The 22,843-nt window shown below is 38.8% G+C and overlaps 1 protein-coding gene across 14 annotated transcripts in view; it reads left to right on the top strand.

Annotated features, from left to right (window-relative positions):
- LOC309688151 (muscleblind-like protein 1) overlaps positions 1 to 21,203 on the top strand; it is a 73,889-nt gene extending 52,686 nt beyond the window's left edge. For 7 of the 14 annotated variants that reach the window (XM_082503625.1, XM_082503632.1, XM_082503631.1 and 4 more), the window contains 8 exons: positions 4,744 to 4,968; positions 7,667 to 7,906; positions 9,835 to 9,888; positions 10,705 to 10,855; positions 12,658 to 12,693; positions 13,517 to 13,608; positions 13,924 to 13,993; positions 17,495 to 21,203. In XM_082503625.1, the coding sequence (XP_082359751.1) occupies positions 4,744 to 4,968; positions 7,667 to 7,906; positions 9,835 to 9,888; positions 10,705 to 10,855; positions 12,658 to 12,693; positions 13,517 to 13,608; positions 13,924 to 13,980 (855 nt within the window). In that variant the 3' untranslated portion in view covers positions 13,981 to 13,993; positions 17,495 to 21,203. The remainder of the gene's footprint in view (positions 1 to 4,743; positions 4,969 to 7,666; positions 7,907 to 9,834; positions 9,889 to 10,704; positions 10,856 to 12,657; positions 12,694 to 13,516; positions 13,609 to 13,923; positions 13,994 to 17,494) is intronic. The other 7 variants (XM_082503627.1, XM_082503635.1, XM_082503628.1 and 4 more) reach the window with 7 other exon arrangements.
- The last annotated feature ends 1,640 nt before the right edge of the window (positions 21,204 to 22,843 follow it).

Here is a 22,843-nt window from a genome sequence, read left to right as displayed (position 1 = left end):
GAAATGTTAATTGAATTTAGTCATTTATAGCAGTGGGTCTAAAATGTTGCTTGATATCGGAAAAATACTCACAATTAAATGAGGGTTTAAAAAAGGATAGAAGTTAGATTTTAGTGAATTAAAGGCCAGCACAAACTCTTGTTTAAATTTTCCTAAAAAGTTATATCCATTGAACTTAGCTTGACTCCATTTTTTCCTTTGGTTCAAGTTATTGTCAAGATATTGTAGACGAGACAAGACGAAGATGTGCAAGATGCAAAATCTGCAAATATAGTATAATTTAGATGTGTGTTCAGTAACTATGTGACTGAGTGTGCAAATAAGCATATTGTTCCCAGATACAGTTTGTAGTGGATTTGTGTAAGTTTTTTTGTTTTTGAGTCTTTTGATGAGTATTGTAAGGTGTTTTGTGTTTGTCAGTCCTTTGGTGGTAATGAGTTGAGGGCTCTGTTTGGCCCATATCCATTTAGATGGATTTTATGTCCACTAGTCTGAGTCAATATGGTGGTTTTAGTGAATTTTGAAACTGTGTAACTGCACACATGATGTCAGTGTGAATTTTTTATGGGACAGTAGTGACAGCTCAAATGAGACCTGACACTGTCATGAGAGCTGCGTTCCCACCATATTTGCCCAGGTTCCTGTAGAGGGCCCGAAATGTAACATCAGCATCAGCACCGCTGCCCTCTGAAAACCATTATTTCCTGTGGTTTGTACTGTGCGTGAATGGTTTGGCAAGGTGCAATGCAAACATGCTGTCTCGGAAGCTTCTGCATTGACATGACCAGTAGAAACAATGAATGATGGGAAGCAGACACACATACTCTATATGAAGACAGTGAGCAGGCACAAAAAAATTACACAGTACAGATTTGGCACAGTAGCCAGCACAATATAAACTTTGGCTCGATCGAGTGTCAGTGCAGCACATACTGCTTACCACTTTACAGATCTTAACAAATTTATTTGACGACTTGTCATTAAAACAACAAAAAGACACAAATATTTCAGAAAGCTGTCTTGTTTTATTGGTATTTATTGAACAGCTAACAAACTGAATTCACATTTTAGACCCAAATAGTCGGCACACTGGACTTCTCTCTGAGAAGTCAGAAATGAATCAAGCATAACATACATTTTTGTTTGTCCAGCAAGTAAATAATTGAAATGTTGCGTCTTAATCTTAATTAATGACATTCTAGTTATTTTTTCAACTCTTTTGTAAAACATTACATTTGAAAATTTATGGATAACAGCAGCAATTATATTTTAACATTAGGAGCATAGTTTTGATTAGCTGATGTTTACTGGTGGAATAATCACTACAGAAACCATGATAGCAGTGATTTTGGTAATTATGCTGTGTAATTAAGATCATCTGTGACACAGACTTTATACTGGGTGTTCTGATAATTTGTTAAGCACTGTATGTGAAATAGCACAAGATTGATCAGACATGACGCTCATAAGGACCAGAATCCATGCCATTTCAGTGAGTATAGGAAAAACAGTCACACATGTAGAATACATGTGTGACTGTAGAATACATGTGTGACACATACACAAAGTTTCCTACCACTGCTGTGAATGCACAGACCAATTTGCAATAAGCAATTTTGTGTGCTTTGTCATCTAACGGTTTATTATTGCTAAATTAACATTCATAATTATACTTGGTAATTTCCTAGGATTTGCTTAATGACAACAATAAAGACAGTGTTTATAGGTTTAGTGGTTATATAATAAATCCCAGCAGTTCCAGAATGTTCTTGCCAGTTTCACATTCAATAAAACAAATACATTCCAAATAGGACCATATTACAAAGGTATGAAGTATAAACAGTGTGTAAGGGTTATTGAAAACATTGTTTTTTTTCCCGATTTTAAACCCCCCTAAAAATATTTGTAGCATTTGTCCAATGTAAACCGACCATAAGGGCAATCATATGATCAGCACTCGGGCCGATCATAGGACTGCCGGTGGGTAGGGTTGTTTGTCTGTTCAGTGTTCTTTAAATGAACTTGAAAAACATGAAAGCCATGAAAAACAGTTCTGTGACTGAGTTTGAAAAAAAATGTTTAGCTTAAAGAAAATTGACAGAATTAGTTAATTTGATGAAAGTTTATTCTTACTTTTCCTTTCGTTTGTACATTGCATAATATAGAAAACTAATGGATGGATGAATGGATTAAATAGGCAGTTGGGTTAGGTTCTAACTATGGATGGGTGGATGGATGGATGGATAGCCAGTCCTGGTATAAGGCAATGAAGGGAATTATTTTAAATGATTAACAGCACATCCATAAAGCCATGTAACATACACACACAAAATTGAGTTAAGATGTTGCTCTATGTATGCGCAGCATGCTCCAAGGATGTTCAAGGTGATAGCCACAGCCCCGTTCAGCCAAATGAATCCTTCCATGACCGATCCAGAAACCTTACAGAAACAATGAGAACTGCCAGTCAGGCTTGAAGTAATTCCTCTGTCATCTCCACTGTCCCTTTATGTTTAAGTGAGAGCACTGGAGTGAATTTGTCTAACACTATTCAAAGGAGTTCAAAAGATGCAGTGTGCTTTGACGCACATCTGCAAGTGCACACTTAGCTGATGGCTTATCAACCCTATCTAGAAAAGAGAGGCTGAGTTGAGAGCCCCATTGGGAGGGATGGGGGTTTAAAGAAGCATAGATCTCCCTGGAACAGCAAAGCCTTCCTTTCTGTTTATGTCATGGGGTGAGAGAAAGCAAGACGAGAGAAGAAGCAGGAAGACAAGCTGACAAAGAAGGACACAGCAGAAGAAGAAAGGGAGAAGGGAATGCAGCCGAAATAGATAAATGGGCAGGGTAAGACAGGTAGGTAAAGTGAAGGAGATAGGATGACAGCAGTGAGGAGAGATGGCTTTAGACCTCCACTACAAAGAAAAGTCAAGAAAATAGAGCATGTTCTGTGCACAGGGATCAAAGGGTAAAACCGGGTACTTACCTTTCTAAGAATCAGACTTTATTCTTCCTAACCTCACCTTGTGTTTGTAGCTCAGTCTCCTTCTTCCACCCTTAGTATCTCTACCACATTTTATTTCCCTTTTTTTCTTTTATCTGCAGCTATCCATCCTTCCTCAGTGTATGTAGGTAACCTACTTTAATTTCATGCATTGGACCATGAACACAGTGAAGTGGTTAGGGTCTGTCACAGCTGGTTGTCACTCACTCACAGTAGGAAAGGACCTGTTTAGTACAGATCCTCTTTGAAAATAAAATAAGTCAAAGCATGAAGCCACAATCCAATGACATTCCAGTGGCTGGGTGTAATTGGCCACATCTCTGTGTTTAAATATTTAGGAGCTGAAGTTATGGCTCATGTGGCAAAGTGTTTGCACTACAACAAAGAAAGGTCAAACTAGGTCAGTGCGTCTGACGTACAAATCTTAGAATATTCAAATCTGAATTTAAGCTTGTTTACAAAGAGTTTCAATATGTATTGAATGTCTTTATATAGTATGTTTCTTAGTCCATTATAACCAGTTCAGTGGCTAATTGGTAAAACCGCAATTTAGATAAATAAAGTTGTGCAATGACTGTTACGTCACATTTTACCATCATGATCATTATAATTGTAGTGGGGACTTTTCAGCAAAACTTAACTTTAGGTTTTCCACCGTTATGCAAAAAACAACAACAGCAAACATGCCCTGAAAAAGAGAGGATAACACATTTTACTGGGAATAGTGAAAACAAATACTGCTGAACTGTAATTAAGCCCTGCATGCAATTATAGATGTTTCTGTTATAACATTTTTGTTAATTAATGCGAATATTCAATTTCATATCGATACTGAAACTTTGACGTGTTCCAAAAAAGGCCTATTAGTAAGCTTTCAAACTCTTCGCAAGATGATATCACTGCATAGTTAAAACCCCATGACCGCAAATGTTTTAGATGACATCATGCTTATTCCATCCAAACCCCAAGCTGCAAATATCTCAAACTGATATCTGAGCACCTGGAGTGAGACACATCTGCTTTTCCAGAGCACCTTATGATTGCAAACAACTCTTCAGACATTCCAGAGGGCAGTGCCGAAAGAATTATTTCTGATTTTCTGAGTCATCGCTGAGCAGTGAGGAGGTTTTAGGAAGAATGTATCAGTACAGCCCTGGCTGCCGCTCCTCTATTACTCACTGTGTCCTGTTGGCAGGGGCTCAAAAGACAATCCTTAGACTGGGGCTGAGGTCAGGATCAGGCAGGGAAAACTTTGCAGTGCATACTCCTCTCTCTGTCAAACTCCAGTACAACGCATACAGGCAGTACTTTATCTTACAGTGAAGCCTCTCTCCCCACTCACATGCTCACACAGCTTGACGTCCTTCATCAGTACTGCTAACTGTGTGATATCTGGGGTATGAAGCATGTGATTCAATCTGATCAATGGAAGAAGGTGACACCACATACTGACGCTTGCTCTGTGCAAATGAAAGATGAGCAGCCATGTTCTTTTTCCTCAGATGTAAGCCTGTTAATTATCTGTTTTTGCATCTTTCCTTCCACATCCACAATCAGAGTTCCTATTTTTTGCTTTGCTACTGATAATCTTCTGCATCATATGCTGTATATCCACCAGAGGTAATAATTATATGAGGAAGAAACAATGTGATTATATATGTAGCATCTTTATACATAGACTGTGAGAAATCATTGTGGATCAATTTTGACCAACTCTCTTATTTTGCATGTGCTCTCAGCCCATGTTTTCAGTCACACCCAGCCTTGCAACCAATGCCAATGCTGCTGCAGCAGCGGCTGCTGCATTTAACCCCTACCTTGGCCCTGTGTCGCCCGGCCTGATGCCCGCTGACATCTTGCCCAGTGCCCCCGTACTGGTCACCAGCAACCCCAGCGTTCCCATACCCGCTGCTGCTGCTGCCGCCGCTGCTGCACAGAAACTCATGAGGACAGACAGACTGGAGGTGAGGAGGAACACAAACATTTACACACATTCGCAAGAAAAAGTGGGGAAAAAATATATGAAAGCACATCGGGAGGATTTGCATAATTTTTTGTGATTCCTTTGCCGCTCGCAGATTATAAAAAACGATTGGGAGAAATACCTTTTTCACTCCTTTCTAACAGAAGCTTTTCAGATGTAGGATCTGTCTATTCAATATTAACAGTCTTGTTTGTACGTCTGTGTATCTACACCATTTCTGTTACACTAACTACATGCCATTACCAAGACAGAGTTATTTCTCAGACTTAAGCAAGAGAATGAGATGTTAATGAAAGCATCCACAAACATTACCATTGCTGACACTATCGATACGAAGGGGATAACTTTGTCTGGCACAAGCTCGGGTTATAATGTACATATGTCATTTTCAGAAAAATCTTTACTTCTTCTCGGAAAGCAATTAGTTCTTTGAAACCTGATGAGCGCCCCTCCTCCAGCTGCGTTCAGATAATCATTAATTGGACAGTAAGTCAATCTCATCCATTATGTAGCCCCACCCGAGAAACAGTGGCAGCGGAATAATGGGGAAATCGTTGGAGGCAGGCAGGAGGCGTGCAAGAATGCAGGAAGGTTACATTTAAGATGTAATGTTGGGTAGCTGGGTAATTAATGGGGGTGAGGCTGAGTAAGTCTTTGGACCAAGTGAATGAATGGACAACATGCAGAGCGACAGAACAGGTTACTGACAGGAAAGAGAGATGGAGGCGGAAGATAGGAAATCAATTTGTAGACCTGTTGTGGTCATCAGGGGAGGGGTTGGAGCAGGCAGAGACAGAGATACCAGAAACAAAGCAAAGGCCGCTGACTGAATTTTATGGAGGCGTTAGTACAAGTCATGCTGTAGAGGTTAAGGATAAGTGGAGGCAAGACGCTGCGAGCAGGAGAGCATGCACCTCTCGATTCAGACTAAGGATTAAAACGATTTGTCCTGCAAAAGATCGATAGCAAAGGGATATGAAATATTTATCAACCAAATCAGAAATACTCTCCTCATTCCACTGTTTTCCTTTTAGATAGAGAGGCCTGTTGGTCAACGGCATCTGTGGTGGTCAGGCTGCAGGAGACGTAGTGAGGCTGCATGTGTGGGTGAAACTTTTTGATGAGGAGATTTCATATCCTAGTTTCTTAATTTGAAAGGAACTAGGTTTGCTAAAAATATCTTAGAGAAAGGGGCCAGTCATATTTCAGTTTCCAGTGTGTGTCGTTCAAAGTAAACATAGCTGGAATTCTGTGGAGCGACACACATACCGCTCAGTTGATGTGTTACGGACTGTTTCCTTTAGGCTGTGAGAAATTCCAATTTTAGAAGACAATGCCCCAGACAGTTTTCCTGAGAAAATATGCTCCAGAAGTCTTGCTGTCTTTTCCTTACATACGGTATGCTGCAACATGTCAGCATGCATAAAGTCATATGTTGGTCACCTGCAACCATGGTGATGCAAGTAGCTCAGGGGGATAGTTAGACATCTGGTCCCGAGAACATCAAATCCTATCATTCAGTCCTCCCCTGTTTTTTTTTTCCTATGACAGCCTACATACACCTCATCACCAAAGGCTCTCACTTTCTCCTCCATCTCCATCCTTGTCTTTTTACTCTATATTCGTCAACCACGCTTACATTTCCCTTCTCTCCAAGTTTCCTCCCTCCCTCACCCGCCTCTACAATATCTGCCTGACAACAAGGCAGTCTCTCGTTTAAAAAAAAATAAGACAAGTAGCAGTAGTTACTGGTTAGCAGTGGTGGGGTGGTGTGCACGTGTAGGCATACATATCTGAGAAAGGGAGAGGTACCCACGAGAAACAAGGGACAGGCAAAGAGAGAAACGCTATCACTCACAGCAGTCAGTGAACGTAGATGATGAGCTGTCAGGACTGGAGACAGAGCAGTTTGCAGATAACTGTGCTGGTGGCCTTTTGTCTGGCAGCCGGTCCACCACAAATCAAATCCTTTATGCACGCAGACAGGGAGACTGGTAAACAGACTTAGTAAATGGCTTGTTCCATCACAGTAACTGATAGATCAATACAACGCACCATGAAATTGCATTTCTTTTGGTGGAGGATTGCATCTCGAATCCAGTTCAGACTCAACGGTCTGATGGAGCGCCGAGAGCAGAGATCTGAAGTTATTGCAAGGCTCTTTGAGTGCCTAAATTAAAAAAAAAACAGTGCTGCCTTATAATATATATACACCCACCTTTTGTGTGTGTGTGTGTGCGCGCGTGTGTTTGCTACTGTGTGCCAGCGGCTGACAATTACGTCAGCTACAGCCTCCCTCGAGGGTAACCAGCTTCATATTTCCCATGAGCCTCATTGAGTCTGTACGTTCAGAATGAAGAAGGCATTTTCCCAATTGTTCATGCAAGTGCTGCCCCCATCTGTCAGACTCAGGAAGAACAAAAACAGTTCTCATTTAAATAATGGATGAATGCGGTGTGATTAATGAGTCTGTAAATGTTGGTTAGGATCTGTTCTGCTTATTAATCAACATTAATGGCCGAACCCATCATTAAGATCGGTTACCTTGTCTGATACCATCTGAAATGACAGAGCAGATGGATTGCTTTATCACGTGGACTCACCAGTAACTTTGTAACTTATGTGTGTAACTGTGTATGTGTGTTAGGTTTATGATCAAATCCTTACCATTGCCCCAGGTATGCCGGGAATATCAGAGGGGTAACTGCACGCGTGGGGAGAACGACTGTCGCTTTGCCCATCCTGCAGATAGCACCATGATCGACACCAACGACAACACAGTCACCGTGTGTATGGACTACATAAAGGGCCGCTGCTCGAGGGAGAAGTGCAAGTACTTTCACCCTCCGGCTCACCTGCAGGCTAAAATCAAAGCCGCCCAACACCAAGTCAACCAAGCTGCAGCTGCTGCAGCCATGGTAGGTATCTGTTTACATTACACCTCCAAAAGCAAATCAAACTAAGAAACATTCAAGTATTACAATCTCACAACCTGCTGTTAGCAATTAAAGCTAAATGTCATTTAATGTACATTAAAGTTTAAAATGTATAGTTTTTCCAAAAATTATTTCTTTTTTCGTTTGGAGCAGAAGCATTGCACCACAAATACTCTAATCTGGAGATAATTTTCTATGTATCGACAGCGTTGCTTGAGCCAGTACATTTTACCCTGCTTTTAACCTCAACCTTTAGTCTCCGTTGTGCCTCTGCAGCTCTGACTCAGTACGCCCTAAAATGATACAGATGTAGCTTGTGTCAATGTGTGCTTTGTTAGCAGCAGCAGTAATCGTGCTAGTATGTGACTGAGCCTCCCCTCGCCTGCTCCTCCTTGTTTTGCTGCTTTGTTAGTTTTACATTTTGCTTTTTCACAGTCGATAGATGTGTAACATTTTTTGCTGAGAAGACAATTGTGTAGACTGCGGCATATTTTGGATCTTGTTTCCGCAATGCAGCGATCGGTTTCTCTAAAGAGACAGTAAAAAGGTCGTGCTCCGCCAAGTGCTGTACAGTAGATAATATTGTGCTTCACTGAATTCAAAAATATGGGTCAGCTTTATATCAGTTAACCTTTCATTTCTGTTTATTTTGATTGATTCAGCACAATTTGAGCAGGCCTGCCATTTATCATGTCCAATCTCATCTTTTCCAAATAAAATGTAGTAACTTCCTGGGATATAAAATGGCAATTAGTATGAATATAATGGCACAATGATAATTATTACTAGAGTGTATCTATGGAATTAGACTAAATTATTGTTCTCTTTTTTTCTTTTATTACAAATAGCCAGACCTGTGACGCTTTTTCAAAGTCTTCATTGAGTATTTAGTTGTGACACATGAAACAAACTCAAACAGAGAACACAACAAGCACCTCAAGGTGTTTTCTAGCTTTATATTGTAAGGTAAAGACCCTATAATATTAGAAAGAAAACTCCAACAATAAGATAACCCTGTATGAGCAAGCACTTGGCGACAGTGGGAAGGAAAAAATCCTTTTGAAGAGGAAGAAACCTCCAGCAGAAGCAGCATCTGGGGCAGCCATCTGCTATGATCGGCTGGGGGTGATGGGACAGAGACAGGACAAAGGATTTAGTAATAAAACATTTTAAAATGTATCTACAATTTCATAATCAGTGTATTTGATACAAAAGTTTTGTTCAGATTGGCCCACCTGTTAAAGAGGACATAGGATACATACATGTACCCTAGGATCAATTTAGGAACAAACACATCTGAAGATGTCAATGATTTTTTATGGTATATTCAAATCATGTGAATGAAACAGAAAACACAGGAAGAGGAGAATCACACAAGTACTGGAAACTGCAGTCGTTTAAGACCCTTAAAACGGGCCTAGGACCAAAAGTCAAGTGCCACTTTAGGAAATTAGTTTCAGTACAGTTGCCATGGTCCAGCCACCACAGGCTTTAAGAAAGCAGTGCATCTGGAGCAGAGGGCAGAATCACATTAGATAATATTTATAATCTGTTTCAAATGAATGTATTTGATCAAAGCTCATTCATTGGCTAATAATCTTTTCTGGCATAGAATTTTCGCATTCATGAAAATAAAAACTTTTTTCTGACAGCAAAGTTTGCTATGGGCTGTAATTCTTTTCAGTAACCCTAAAGCCATTAATGTGCATGCACAAGTCTTGTAATTGTTGTATATTGCATTCCAATGATTTGTTTTTGTTTGTTTTTTTGTTTTTTTTGTTTTTGTTTTTTCCTCACCAACCCACACTGCACTGCTGCCCCCATGACGCACCTTCGCTTGCTGGTTTTTGTTAATGCGCTTGAACCCCATTGGCCCATTGCCATCATGTGCTCGCTGCCTGCTAATTAAGACTCAGTCGGCTGTCAAATCAATGAAGCGACCCCTCGACGCAACTTTTGATCTGGTACTATGACCTTTCACCTTTTAGCTTGGCATGCAGCTGTGGTGTGATAGATATAGTTTGAAGCTGTGTTTAACTAACTAAATGAGAAAGCACTTAAGGGTGATGAACTGATTGTAACCTTTGGTTTGACGTTTTAAGATTAAAAACAGATTCCAATCACATTAGTGAAGAATAAGGACAGTGGCTCAAAACTGGAAATGCACTACATTTTCCAATGTCAGTTCATCACCTTAAGTGAATCTCAAAGCATGAAAATGCAAAAGTTTATTGTGGTATAAGCTATGGTAGTCTTTGCATGTCTTGGTCATTTCCCATACTGCATGCATAACTGGTAAAGAGGTGTCATGACAGTCTTAACATGGCGTATAGTTTACTATTATCATGGAGCTGACAGCGCAACTTTCCCTAACTACATCATTTCCATTGGTGGTCCAGCAATCTGTGCTTCAGCTTATATTAAGCAGCTGCTAAGTTCTCTTTACGGAAAATTCGAGTTCTCAGCCAGCAAAATATTGACTGTATCTACTGTAATATTCTAAAATCATGTAAAAAGGTTCATGACAATATCTTGAGTACTTTTATGCTTGTCGTAAGATATACGTCACACATTTTTTTGTCAGCTAGCACCTCTGTCCGCCTGCTCTGACAGAAGTAATGTAGTCCACTGCTTGCTTGCCAATATATTTGATTGCTGTTTTGATGGGCAATTTAATCTTCTAATGAATTTCTTTCTTCTCTCTGTCCTGAATGTCACTGCTACCATACTTTGATTTCCCTCACTCCCATCCTTTTGTTTTGATGTTGTCCCCTCTTCAGGGGCTCCCTCCCGTCTTGCCTCCTTTACCAAAGAGACCTGCACTTGAAAAAGCCAACGGTGCCACCACTATGTTCAATGCTGGTGTATTCCCGTACCAACAGGCCCTGGCCAACATGCAGTTTCAGCAGCAGGCTGCCTTCATACCATCAGGTAAGGTCCGAGTCTTCTTTAACTGGTGTTTGTGGCAGTTATCCTATTCACATTCCACACTCCTTTGATTATGGTTTGGTATCTGCACTGTCTGGCTGAATGTGTGAAATGATGGGGGAAAAACTTGCACAGTGTTATTTGCACATATATGTACTGCATGGTCATAACTTTGGTGTCACAAGTGGGAAGAGAAATAGTCAAAAGGTTTATTTTTTTTTCATTTATAGGCAGGCAGGCAGTGCTAGGATGTCTTCACACCTATATTTGTTTTCTCTGGCCCGAGTCAGTTCATGAGTTTGTAAACTTGTAGCTTTTCCCGGTGGTTTGGTTTGTTTTCACACACGGAGAAATCCAAGTGAACCAAAATGTTTCACTATAAACCACGTGAAAATATTCTGGCTGCTTATTGGCCAGATGAGTCTGGGGCTGGACAAACAACAGTAAATACAGGAAGAAGGTGCTGCATTCTAGACTAGTGGAGAGTTTATATTCATTTCACGGTTAGTTGTTTGCCTGCACAGACTTTGGCACATTTATAGTACCTTGCTGCATTCAGAATACAAAGCATACATGGTAACGGGAACTTTTTGAGCTCAAACTTGGAACGCAGTTGGGTCGGATCATGTTCACATGAAAAACGAACTGCTCTGGAGTCCATTTGGAACCAAAGGGTCTTGGTGCGATTGTTTTACACCCGAGTCCAATTACTGTTTTCCCATCTGCCCAAATGATCGCACTGAGGGAAAAAACAAACCAGAGTTTAAATGAACTAAGCACTGCAGGTGTGAAAACACCCTTAGTATTACATATAAACCATGCTCAAAAGATCATTCTAATAAACAGGAAGCAGTAATTTTGAATAAGATGCAACTGAGATAAATAAATCAAAGTTTTTATTTATTTAAGTATTTATTAAAATGTTCATTAAGTTGAACATTTGATGTTACATTTACATGGGAAATATACATTTAATTAAATTAGTTACAAATCAACATTTTGGGCTCAAAATGTTTTGTGTGGTATAAAAACATAAACATAAACAGATATGACTTTAATTGAACTGAAATTCTGAAAAATGGGGCAAGACAATCCACGACTGCTGGAACATGAGGGGCACTTCTTCACTCTCTGCCAGTTTAAATTATACCCAAGGTGTACACTACATGTGCATGCACAAAATGCACACACACACAGACAGCTTTTTTAAATGTTCTTCTTTGGGCACTGCATAGTCATCGTTAACTGTGCCCCATATTCTCCTGTGACAGCCTAAGAATAGCCTGCCATCGATTCCCATCTGTGAGACATTCAGATCCTCAGATCCTCATATGTCCCACTCTATTGGACTGTCAGATCACTACAGCTACACTGTTTGAGGGCTTAAAAAGCAAGCCATTCAAACCTGTCACCGTACAAACAGCTGCCATGGCCCTGACAGGAAAATTGGGGTAGTGGTAGCGTTTAATTTGCCCTTCAGTTTAATGGATAAGTTGAACAGTAAACTGGGGTTGGCCAGCAAGTTTTGTTTTCTTTTCAGTTTTTCCCACCTCTTCCCACTCAGACCTTTCATGCATATGTTTTCTTAAATATGCAGTATGTGCAGTTACAGCAACTGCAAGCCATGAAAGTAATAATAACCAATGCTGTCATATAATAAGCTGTGGCCACTCTATGAAAGAGTTCACATGTTTACATCCAGAATGAATCCAATATTGTCTGACTTTGTAACACTTGTAATGCATTTTGCTGATTTCTTCTCCCCCCTATTCACTCCACTCCCTGTTGCAATGCATGATGGGCAGGCTCGATATTGTGCATGACACCTGCAACAAGTGTTGGTAGGTGCCAGCTTTCCTTATTGATGATCTTTGAACCCATTGTAGTCACTGTCATTTAACTCACCACATAAAGTGAGCACAGTTGTTTTTTTTTAAATTTAGACTTTGAAATGTACTCAAAATGATATTCAGTGTCTTTTCAACACAGGCTATTCAAATGTAAACTGCAAATTTTGATTGTGAGCATACTTGTGTAATTTCAATTGGAAATGATGTGCTTTACTATTCTGTACTGTAGACCTTTTTGCTTCACCACAGATCTGTCTGTCACCTAATGCTTGTTGCAGTTCAAAATCCCCTGACCCCTGCTTTGTTTAACTTACATTTCAAGCTCTTTAACCTCTTGAGCGCCTCATTATACTGTCTGGTTATAAATGCCATATAAACATGAGGATTTATCAGTGGTAGCAGAAGAAAGGATAGAGATGTTGTGTGAAGTTTATGCAATCCTGATTGTACTGTAATTTTTGCAAAACCCAGTGAAGTCTCTTATTCAGTTTTGAATGCTCCCCGCCAAGAAAATAACACGCTGCCTCCTGATATGATATGCTCGTCCAATTTTCAATTAGCCGCTATTTAAATAATTTCCCTGACGTTTCTTTTCTTTTTCCACAGCAGGTGAGTTGCTATGAGTTTACGCAAATTGCTGGGATGTTTGTAGATAAAACGTTAAAGATTGCTAGAAAGCAGACAATAAATCTGAAGCTGTTTAGATCTCATGTTTATCAGCATTCTATACACAGACATACAAATGAAGTGTCAAGCATTAAAAGCTTTAAATCTGCTCTGGTTCAACTGCCTGTGTGATCTTTCCCCCTCCAAGTACCCATGATGCACGGTGCTACCCCAGCCACTGTGTCTGCAGCCACCACATCTGCCACAAGTGTTCCCTTTGCAACAGCAACAGCCAATCAGGTTTGCTCCTCTCCTGCCTTCTTTCACAGTCTTTCACCTCTGCTATCACCTCTGACTTTTTCTCCTCTAATCGTACGATTTCAATGTGAATGAAATGAAAAGTGCATGAGTGGTGCACAAGGATCACTTCTGGTCTTTGCTAGTTATTTCTAAATATCTCAATTTGTGATTATAGACATGATCGCTATGCTTATGCTTGTTAGCGGTTGTGGTTCCAGTGTGTTTTGTCCTCATTGCAGTAGACCCTTCTGTTTATTTCCCTCTGTCTTCCCATTCCCCCCTCCTCCCCTATTTGTCTTTTCTCCTCCCAATCAGATTCCAATAATATCTGCAGACCATCTGACTAGTCACAAGTATGTGACCCAGATGTAGAAGTCTCAGAACAGTATGTACTGCACCTCCAGCACCTCACACAATGCATTCGAACAATAAATCTTTTTTCTCTGAAAAAGACCTCCAAACCTCCGATGTAACAGAGTTACAAAAGCTTTTTTTTGTTTGTTTTTTGGGGGAGTTGTGGGAGAAATGTTTTTTTACAAAATAAAATTGTTCACTTACTTGGTAGCAGTTAGAAGAGAAGATTACGTCTCCGCTCATATTTGAACGTTAGAGATGAAGCTGGAGTCAGGAGCTGCTTAACTTAGCTTAGAATAATCAACAGAAACACAGCAAAACAGGTAGAATTAAAAAAAACTAAATGAAATATAAATAAATTATATTAAAAGCTGCCAAGTAGAGCGTCTAGTGCTTATCTGTTTACATTCCCTCCCTGCATGTTGAAATTTATACAGTAATGTTTGCCAATATTTAAAGTTGTGATTCTAAATGGTTGCTGGAAACATTAACTAGCTTGTAAGCTGCCAGCAGCTACAACATGCCAGGAATAGCAAATAAGCTTCCACACTATCAAACAGCACAAGCCAACAGAGATGAATTAATATCCTGTTTGTCTTGTATGACTTGGCCACTGTGGAAGTTTTCACAGTGATCCATCAGATTTTCTTGCGCTCCTGATTCCCCGCTGATGAGATTTACGATATGATAGTCATCATACAGCTGAACTATATCAAATTAATTTCAGCCGCTCAGTGTTTGCATACTTTTACATATTTTTTTAAGATCAGTATGAAAATCGTAAAAAAAAATCTTTTGTTTTTAATACAGCTGTGAATATCTCAGTTCTTTAAGCGTTTTAGTAAAGTAGAACATAAACAATGTATTATAGAATTGATTGATATAACCTGTGTCGATATAAAGCTCTAAAAATAGTTAATAAAATATATGAAATAATAAAATACTAATAATGTTGATGACAGATAAGTAACATCAAAAATGTCAAATATCACATCTTGTTCTAAAGCAGCTTGTGCTTCTAAGAAATATGTTCATATTGGACAATTGTGCAGCGAATGGGTTCTAATATTCAGTAACAGTGCATGAAATAGTCTCCCTCCCCTCAGAGATCTTCATTTAACCTTTTTGTTTGCCTTGATTTTCGCTAACTATAACTTCGTACATTATTGTACAAAAGTTTCGAGCCACCCCTCATTCATTAGATTTTGTTTTCAAGGAGTTTGACACAGCTGCTGCACTTCAGCTGATCCATCATAAATGGATTTGCTGAATTGTTTTCAAGAAGCTGTTATAAAGTAAATTTGAATTTTTGATTCAAATCATCATCAATATGCAAAGAGGAGGTCAGAAGACAAGTACAGCAGTGAGCATCTACGGACCTGTAAAACAGTGTTGAGGCTCTGTCAAAGTTTAGAGGTGTATTTCAGCCTGTGGTGTTGGAGAACATAACTGATGAAATTATCATCGTTTTGATCCACCGTGCAACACCATCCGCCTCACTTTTCAGTAGAGCTGGGCGATAGAACGATAACGATATGTATCGCGATATAACTTTTACTCGATAGAGAAATTAAACTATCGCGATAGACTTCGCCGCTCTTGTCCTCTTAAAAAAAAAAAAAAAAAAAAAACAGGTCAGCCAATCCAAATTAAGTAGCGCAGAGCCGAACCAATCACAGCCGCAGCGTCACGTCGCGTGACTTGTTACGTACAGCACAAGTGCCAAGCCGCACGTGTGTTTGTTTGGGAAGCAGCCAGCGCGTAATGGAGGAAATGAGTGTGCCGACTAGAAAAATCAACCGAGCGTGACCAAAGAGAAAACAGATGATGGTTCCAATGCCGGAGAGATTGTTGAACGGAAGAGCCATAGAAGTTCCGTAGTGTGAAGGTATTTCGGCTATTTCAAGTCTGACAAAAAACAGAGTAGCGTGCACTGTAAATTGTGCCGAAAGCAAGTCTGGAAATACAATAAACTGGTGCATGCGTCACACTGTGCGCCACGTTATTGTTTCGGTGAAATGAATTTCTACAATACTGTTAATTCTACTCTCTGCAGTGTTTAAATGCTTACATATACACACAGTTACTGTCCCTCCACACATACGACTCGGCTCTGCTTCTATGCCCCAGCTTTGTTTACTTTTTCCCACCGAGGCTTCTAGACTTCCGATTGGCCAACATTTCTGCACGGTTAGGAATCTAGCGCCACCTGCTGCTTTGGCATGTTCATAGCAGCGTTTTCCTTCATTTCTGCCTTTATGTGTGGACGGATTATTTTTTAAAACGAAAACGGAAAATCTCCGTTTTCAAAAATACCCGTGTACGTGTGGACGTAGCCTCAGTCTCTGACTGGAAGCGCTAATTCGTCATTCGGCTTTTGTCAGACTAAAGTAACTGTTAAAACTGTTTGAAAAGCTAAGCTATACAACAAGGAGAGATTGAGAATTTCCTTTTAGCTCTCAGTTTATTTGATATTGACAAAAGTTAGTCAGTTTTGTCTGTTCTTCTGTAAAACAAACTAAGATTTATTTTTAGAATTAATATTTTGTTTCTAAGTGGAATTGACAATTTAGTCTGTTTCGTTTGTTCTATTTTGAAACTTAAACGCTTTAGCGGCTGCCTTTTGTGTAGTTTGCAATATTTGCCTTTATTTATCTGAAAAAGTCTCATGTTCCTTAAGTACATCTACCCTGTTGAACTTATTATGGGAAATAAATATTTAAATAAAAACAAGCTGCTGATTATTTCACATTTTACTTGTGAGCAACGGCACATTTAAATCTTACAAATATAGTTATTTGGCTTATATCGTGATAGATATCGTTATCGCCTGAAATGAAAAAAACATATCGTGATATGAAAAAATCTCATATCGCCCAGCTCTACTTTTCAGCAGGGCAGTGATCGCAAACACACTGCAGTAACAACAGATAGAAAAACAAGTGGAGCATTTTCCAGTTATTCAGTGGTTTTCCAAAGCCTGGATCACATTATTGTCCTTCAGGAATCTTGTACAACTACTCCTGAACACTACTTTATTATGTGTTTTTATCTATTGTACAGTGTCCTTGGGTGTCTTGAAAGGCGCTTTATAAATAAAATTTATTATTATTATTATTATTATTATTACTTGAAGAAACTGCAAGTAAGCTTCCCTTAGAGCGTTGAAGAATAAAGGTGGTCATACCAAGTATTGACTTTCAAGGTTGTTAAAATGATAAATTATCAGTTTTTGCCTTACATGCTGTATTTCTATATATGATTGCACATTAAAAAAATCAGTGCTTTATATGTATATATAAACAAATAAATAAAACAAATGAGTGGTTCAAGTACAGTTTGTAATTCACAGTTACTATGGAAACCATACATTCATTTGTTTTAGACAGAAATTTTAGAAAGAAACTTTGAGGCTTATTATCAGCATTCTTGTCTGATTGAACTCTAAGTCAGCAGTAAACTCACTAGCTTTGCTTCGCCATTTTGCCGTTGCTCACAACTGACCTCCTGTACTTCACGCACTTCTTTTCAGATGGAGCTGGAGCGTGCTGGTGTCAAGTCCAAGATTAGTGGTCACCCTCCATGCTCGTAACATCAGGAGCGAAACGGAGGACCGAACTGGTTTGGAATAAATCTGCATGTTAACATAGGAGGCACAGTTTGTTAGAAGCGTTTTCATGTGTACTTCATGCACACTATTACACAACAAGAGAAAAGAACAACATCGCATCAAAGACTGCCTTGCGTTCTGTAGAGGCAACTGACCTTTATTCACCAGACACACTTTGAATGTTAACATAAGGTAAATGTGTGGAGCAGTCGCTGAACAGGTCGACTGAATCGGTACGTCTGTTGACCAAGAATCATGACTTACGTTGTGTGTGTTTATTCATCGGTTGTTGGTCTTTTGTTTACACAAAGGTGCACCTTGTATTTCATTTGAGGAAAAACGAAATAATCTGACTGAATCACATATGCATGCACGATGATTTTGTTAATGATTTGATTTTGTTAAACCTGATATAAGGGAAATTACATGAGTGCACTCAGAGGCAAAATAGCAACTGAATGTCTGTGAGGTGTCTTTCAAACCTTTGTAGCCTACCTTTCTATCTCTTAAGCACATGTCTTTAATGTTGCAGGCATCCCTGTAAAGTGCCATACATCTCAAACTACATGAATGGTATAGAAACAGTGTTACAAAGTGTTGCAACTCAACGACTCCCTTTAATACGTCTCTTTTCTCTTTTGGACAGCATGAAGTGTCCAATGTCATAGCCCGTCATTGTCCGTGATTCCCTAAGAGCACCATCGCCCCATTGATTAGATGACCGTCCCCGGATCGTGTGCTTTACATAAATCTTCTACTGATTAGCTTTTAATTTTATTTTCTTCAACTTTGTTGTTGATGTCAGTTGTTTAGACGTGAAATGACTTGACTCGTAATCCGAGCTCTGTGCGGCCATTAAGTCTGTTGACTCTAAACGTCAGACGAGTAGACTGTGAGATCTCAGCCTGGGTGAGAGACCAAAGAAGCTCTCTCAGCGATGAAACTGTTATCATGACACCACAGGGTCAGGATCAGATGATGTCCACGCTGCTGTGAGACAGAAGTCAAAATCGACAGTGCGACTGGCAAATACGCGACCTGTACGACCCGATTTTGTTTTTCATTGGTATCGTTATTCATATTTTAAGACAGGTTAAAGTAAATTCAGTGTAGTGTATATAAAGTCAGACATATTTAAGAGTATTTGTTCTTATGTCTACCTGAGAACTGTTTTTCAGATAGTCAGCCAAAGTCTTTTCGTGTCACTGTTGTTAGGTGTTGTGGATAGACTAGTGGGGCTAAATTCTTAAAAATATGTAGCCCAAAGAAGGATCGAGTGTTTGGAGTAGATCTCTAGAACTCTTTATGTTATTTTATTTTTTAATATTCTGGGTGTTTTTTCAGGCATAGTCAATTGGTGGATAGTACAGGGAAAGTGGCAAGAATATAAACGATTGTATAACTCATCCAAAGCCTTAGAATGTATTATCGGGTCAGCACAATGCAACATGCCATTTTGAACCATCCAGTTGCCTAATCCACGCCATATTAACACACAGAGAGAGCACTATGTAACTGTCACTTTTTTTTGTCTGTGTTTTCTTAACTCTCTTGCGGTTTTCTTTGTTAGACAACAACAATTGTTTTATTGTTTTGTTTGGATGATTTTTTTGATATTAGTTCAGATTTTCAGTTTGGCTTATTATATTTATCTTATAATGAATATAAGGTTCAGTGTGTGTGTTTGCGTGTTCCTCATGCACAGTTCCCTAAAATTCCATGTAATGTTAATTTTCGTATGATTACAATTGTAAACTCAATATTTTCTATGTTATGCATATTGTTGAACTGTATGCATATTGTTCATTTCGCTAGTCTTTTTGTTTTGTCTTCTTTGAACAAAGATGTTTTATATGAGTATCTAACAGTAATGAAATAATAGAACAGAGAGGCCCAGGTTGTCGCTGTGGCAACCGTCGCCAATAAACGAGTAATATTTTAATGATTGTAAGGTTTGTAACTAGTCATATAAGAAAAAAAAAAGACTATTATAAAAATCTAGTTCTTAGATGTTTAGAGTAAAGATGTTATTTTCTACTGTATCCATTTCAAATAGTAACTATTGTTTTAATGTTTTTACTCTCCCTGGAAATTGGGCCATGTTGGAAAACAAGCTGCATATTTGATCACTTTTGGGGGCGTTGCTGGCGGGGTCAGGTGAATGTGGCGAGTAGGAAACCGAGTCTGAACTCTCGTTTCTTACCCAGCCATCTGCAAACAACAAGGGTGGGGTGGGGAATCTTGAGGTGATAATGGTTGACTTTTTTGCACTTCTGTACATAGTCAAAAAAGAAAGAATCATGTATATTGAGATCTTATTTTGAATAAAAAAAATAATGTCTATCAAGACAAGGAATTTTGCTAGGATAACAAAAAAAAATCTTATGAAAGGCTGAACAAAATTGCTTGCATCAAAAGGGCACCGAGTTCTCACTCTCCTACCCCTTTCAGAAAAGGCCAAGTGTTGCTCTTCTTTTTTGTCAGCAGCTTGTAGTTTGCCAGGTAACCTTCCGGAGGAGGCGTCCACTACCCTCCAGGGTAAGGGCCTGACTGGGTTTGTCTGGTCCCCCAACCCGCCTGTACTGCACAGGTGTGTGTCATGGCCACGCCCGCCCAGGCCCAACCAATCACAACACGTCCTGTCTCTTTACTGTACTCAGAGAGGAATGCATGTTAAAGGAAATACATATACAGTTTAAAAAAAGAAATCACAACACAGTACTATTGATTAAGAAAACATTTACACAGAAAGATGTATTTACAGTATACAATATTCTATCAATGTAATGGAATAAAATATATATTAAAAAATATAAAAATAGAATAGTGGTTTATTTAAAAAAAAAGATTCCTGAGAATATACTCACTAAAGTTTCACTACTTGGAGAGTTAAAATACATGCAACACAAACACCATAGCTATAAGTATGTTCTTTATGTTTATGTAAGCTGTGCTTCTAGTAGATGAAACTGACCGAACCCGATCGTAGTTCAACATCAGGTCAGAATTTAAGAATAACTGCAGAATGATATACTGCTTCGTAGTTTGGTTATTAACCAGTTAGTTTGAAATTTTGTCCTGATCATCTTAGTCACCTCTCATCTTCTACAAGCACGCATGCTTACATTTATGATATAATGTAAACTGAACTTTTTTTGGTTTGTCGTTTGTTTTCTCTGCTTGTAGTGCTAAGATGATGTATTCTGTCTTCTGCTGCAGTTTGTTTCTGCTTGTTTTACTGTTCCGGGCCCCCTGAAAGGATGCGTCATGTTTGCATACCAGCCACCTCGTCTGGAAAGCGTGTGTAGAGAAAACTACTGATTGCAACAGTCTAAAGCCATAAAATCCAATCATCTGAATGAAATATGAGAAAAATTATAAAGAGTTGGGGTGTGGTATGTTCTGGATCTCACAGGATTGTGTTTGCCTTGGTTTTGATTAACTATAGCATCATGCAATAATTCCAGTCATGGAGGTAGTTAGTATAGCTTGTGGTGTGCTGTGCCAACACTGATGGATGTGTGGAGTTAAGAGAAAAGTACGTGACCCATTTTATTCACGGGGCCTGCATTGCTATATTTGATTCTTGCTGTTATGAATAAAAAAAATGTAATAAAAATTTACAAATGAACTCAAGTAAAGGAGAATTTGTTTAAAATGTCTCGTTTCATTTGAGCTCAAGGTTGGGATGTTCTGGGTAATTTAAGGGAACACAAATTACAATGCTAGAGCTCGTTTCTGTGCACAACAAGCAGCGAGCGGCTGTCCTGGCTGTGTGTAGCACAAGCGTTAAATGAAGCTTAACGCAACATATTCATCTTTGTTTTTGTATTAAACCAGGGATGTTGAAATTATTTTACATTGTTGGCCACGTACAGGCCACTTTGACCTTTGTGAGCCACACCAGTGAAACCTCCCTTTCTGTCATTGTTAAGAAGTTTAACCGCACACTGAAACCCTCAGTTATATCTTCAAGAAAAAATAAGCACTATTTCAACAACATGTCTCTGTTTTTCTACAGTAAACGATAAAGAAATCTGTCAGAATGACTCTTTGGGACTGAATTGTGAGTAGTAATAATTTTCACTTTAATTTTTTTCTTTCTTTTTTGTTGAAACTAACTATAAAAAAACATGTTATTTAAATGTTGATCTATTGACATCAAATGACTTCAATAGTCTGGCGTATTATGATTGATCCCAGGAGTTTTTATCATTTAAAAAACTACAAAACTTACAAAAATACAGCTAAAAGTCTAAAATGTTTGTCTTTGTTCATATTTTCCAAAGCCTTCCAGTGGGCCCGATTTGAGTTTTTGGTGGGGTGATTGTGGCCCCCAAGCCAGATGTTTGACATGCTGTATTAAGCAGAATATTCAGTGTTAAACAAGTGACCTTTACATGTTTCACAGTAACACTTCATAATACTTAATTTTATTTGAAATTATTTATATTTACCCACAAATGCATAAATGTTGTTACACTAGAATTAGAGCACGACAAGTCTTTTTTTCCATGGGAAGCAAATAATAATACTCTAAGTAAATTTAAGTAGTTTGTTATAATCTGAAGCATTGAATAGTTTTGGGGTGATTTTGCAGCAAAACAAAAGATATTTTTACCCATTTTACATAACCTTGCCTAACAGGGATTTTTTCAGGAAAGGGGACACTGCTTTCCTGTACTCTGCTTTTGAACTGTATTTTTCAACAGTGATTGTGAAAGAAAAACTCAATTGGCTCCACAGACCTGCAAATTTTTTCTCTTGTAAGTTACCTTTGCAACAGTGTTACTGTTGCATCTAATTCCACTGTGATTCCCATAATAACAGCGATGTATTTGCGACATATTTTGGCTCAATGGCGCCCTCTCTTAGAAGTCGTGGTTAAAAGTGGCAGCATTAAAACCTTGCCTGATTCGAGAGAGGAGCGTGAGTGTGTTGTGTTTGAGGCATCTGTAATCTGCCAACCTGCCTGACAGGTAGGCCAACACATTCTGTTCGTATCCAGATAATAAAAGAGCAGTATTAAAAGGTAAACAAGTACAATACAGTAAATTTGGTATCTGAAATGTGTAAATATTGTTTTACTGCAAAATTACCATAAAATTGCACACTACTTAAAATTGCTTACACAGTACTTAAATTTACTTACAATATAATTATGTCGTTGTTTCCCGTGGAAACCTAACTTGTTACCCTCTTATTCTCCCTTTATGAGGCTGTAGCATTTTATTTTCATTTACATTGTAATTGAAAATAAAATGCTGACCT

The sequence above is a fragment of the Aulonocara stuartgranti genome (genome assembly GCF_965226115.1).
Source record: "Aulonocara stuartgranti genome assembly, chromosome: 14".
NCBI lineage: Eukaryota > Metazoa > Chordata > Actinopteri > Cichliformes > Cichlidae > Aulonocara > Aulonocara stuartgranti.
This window is presented reverse-complemented; position numbering and strand designations above follow the sequence as displayed.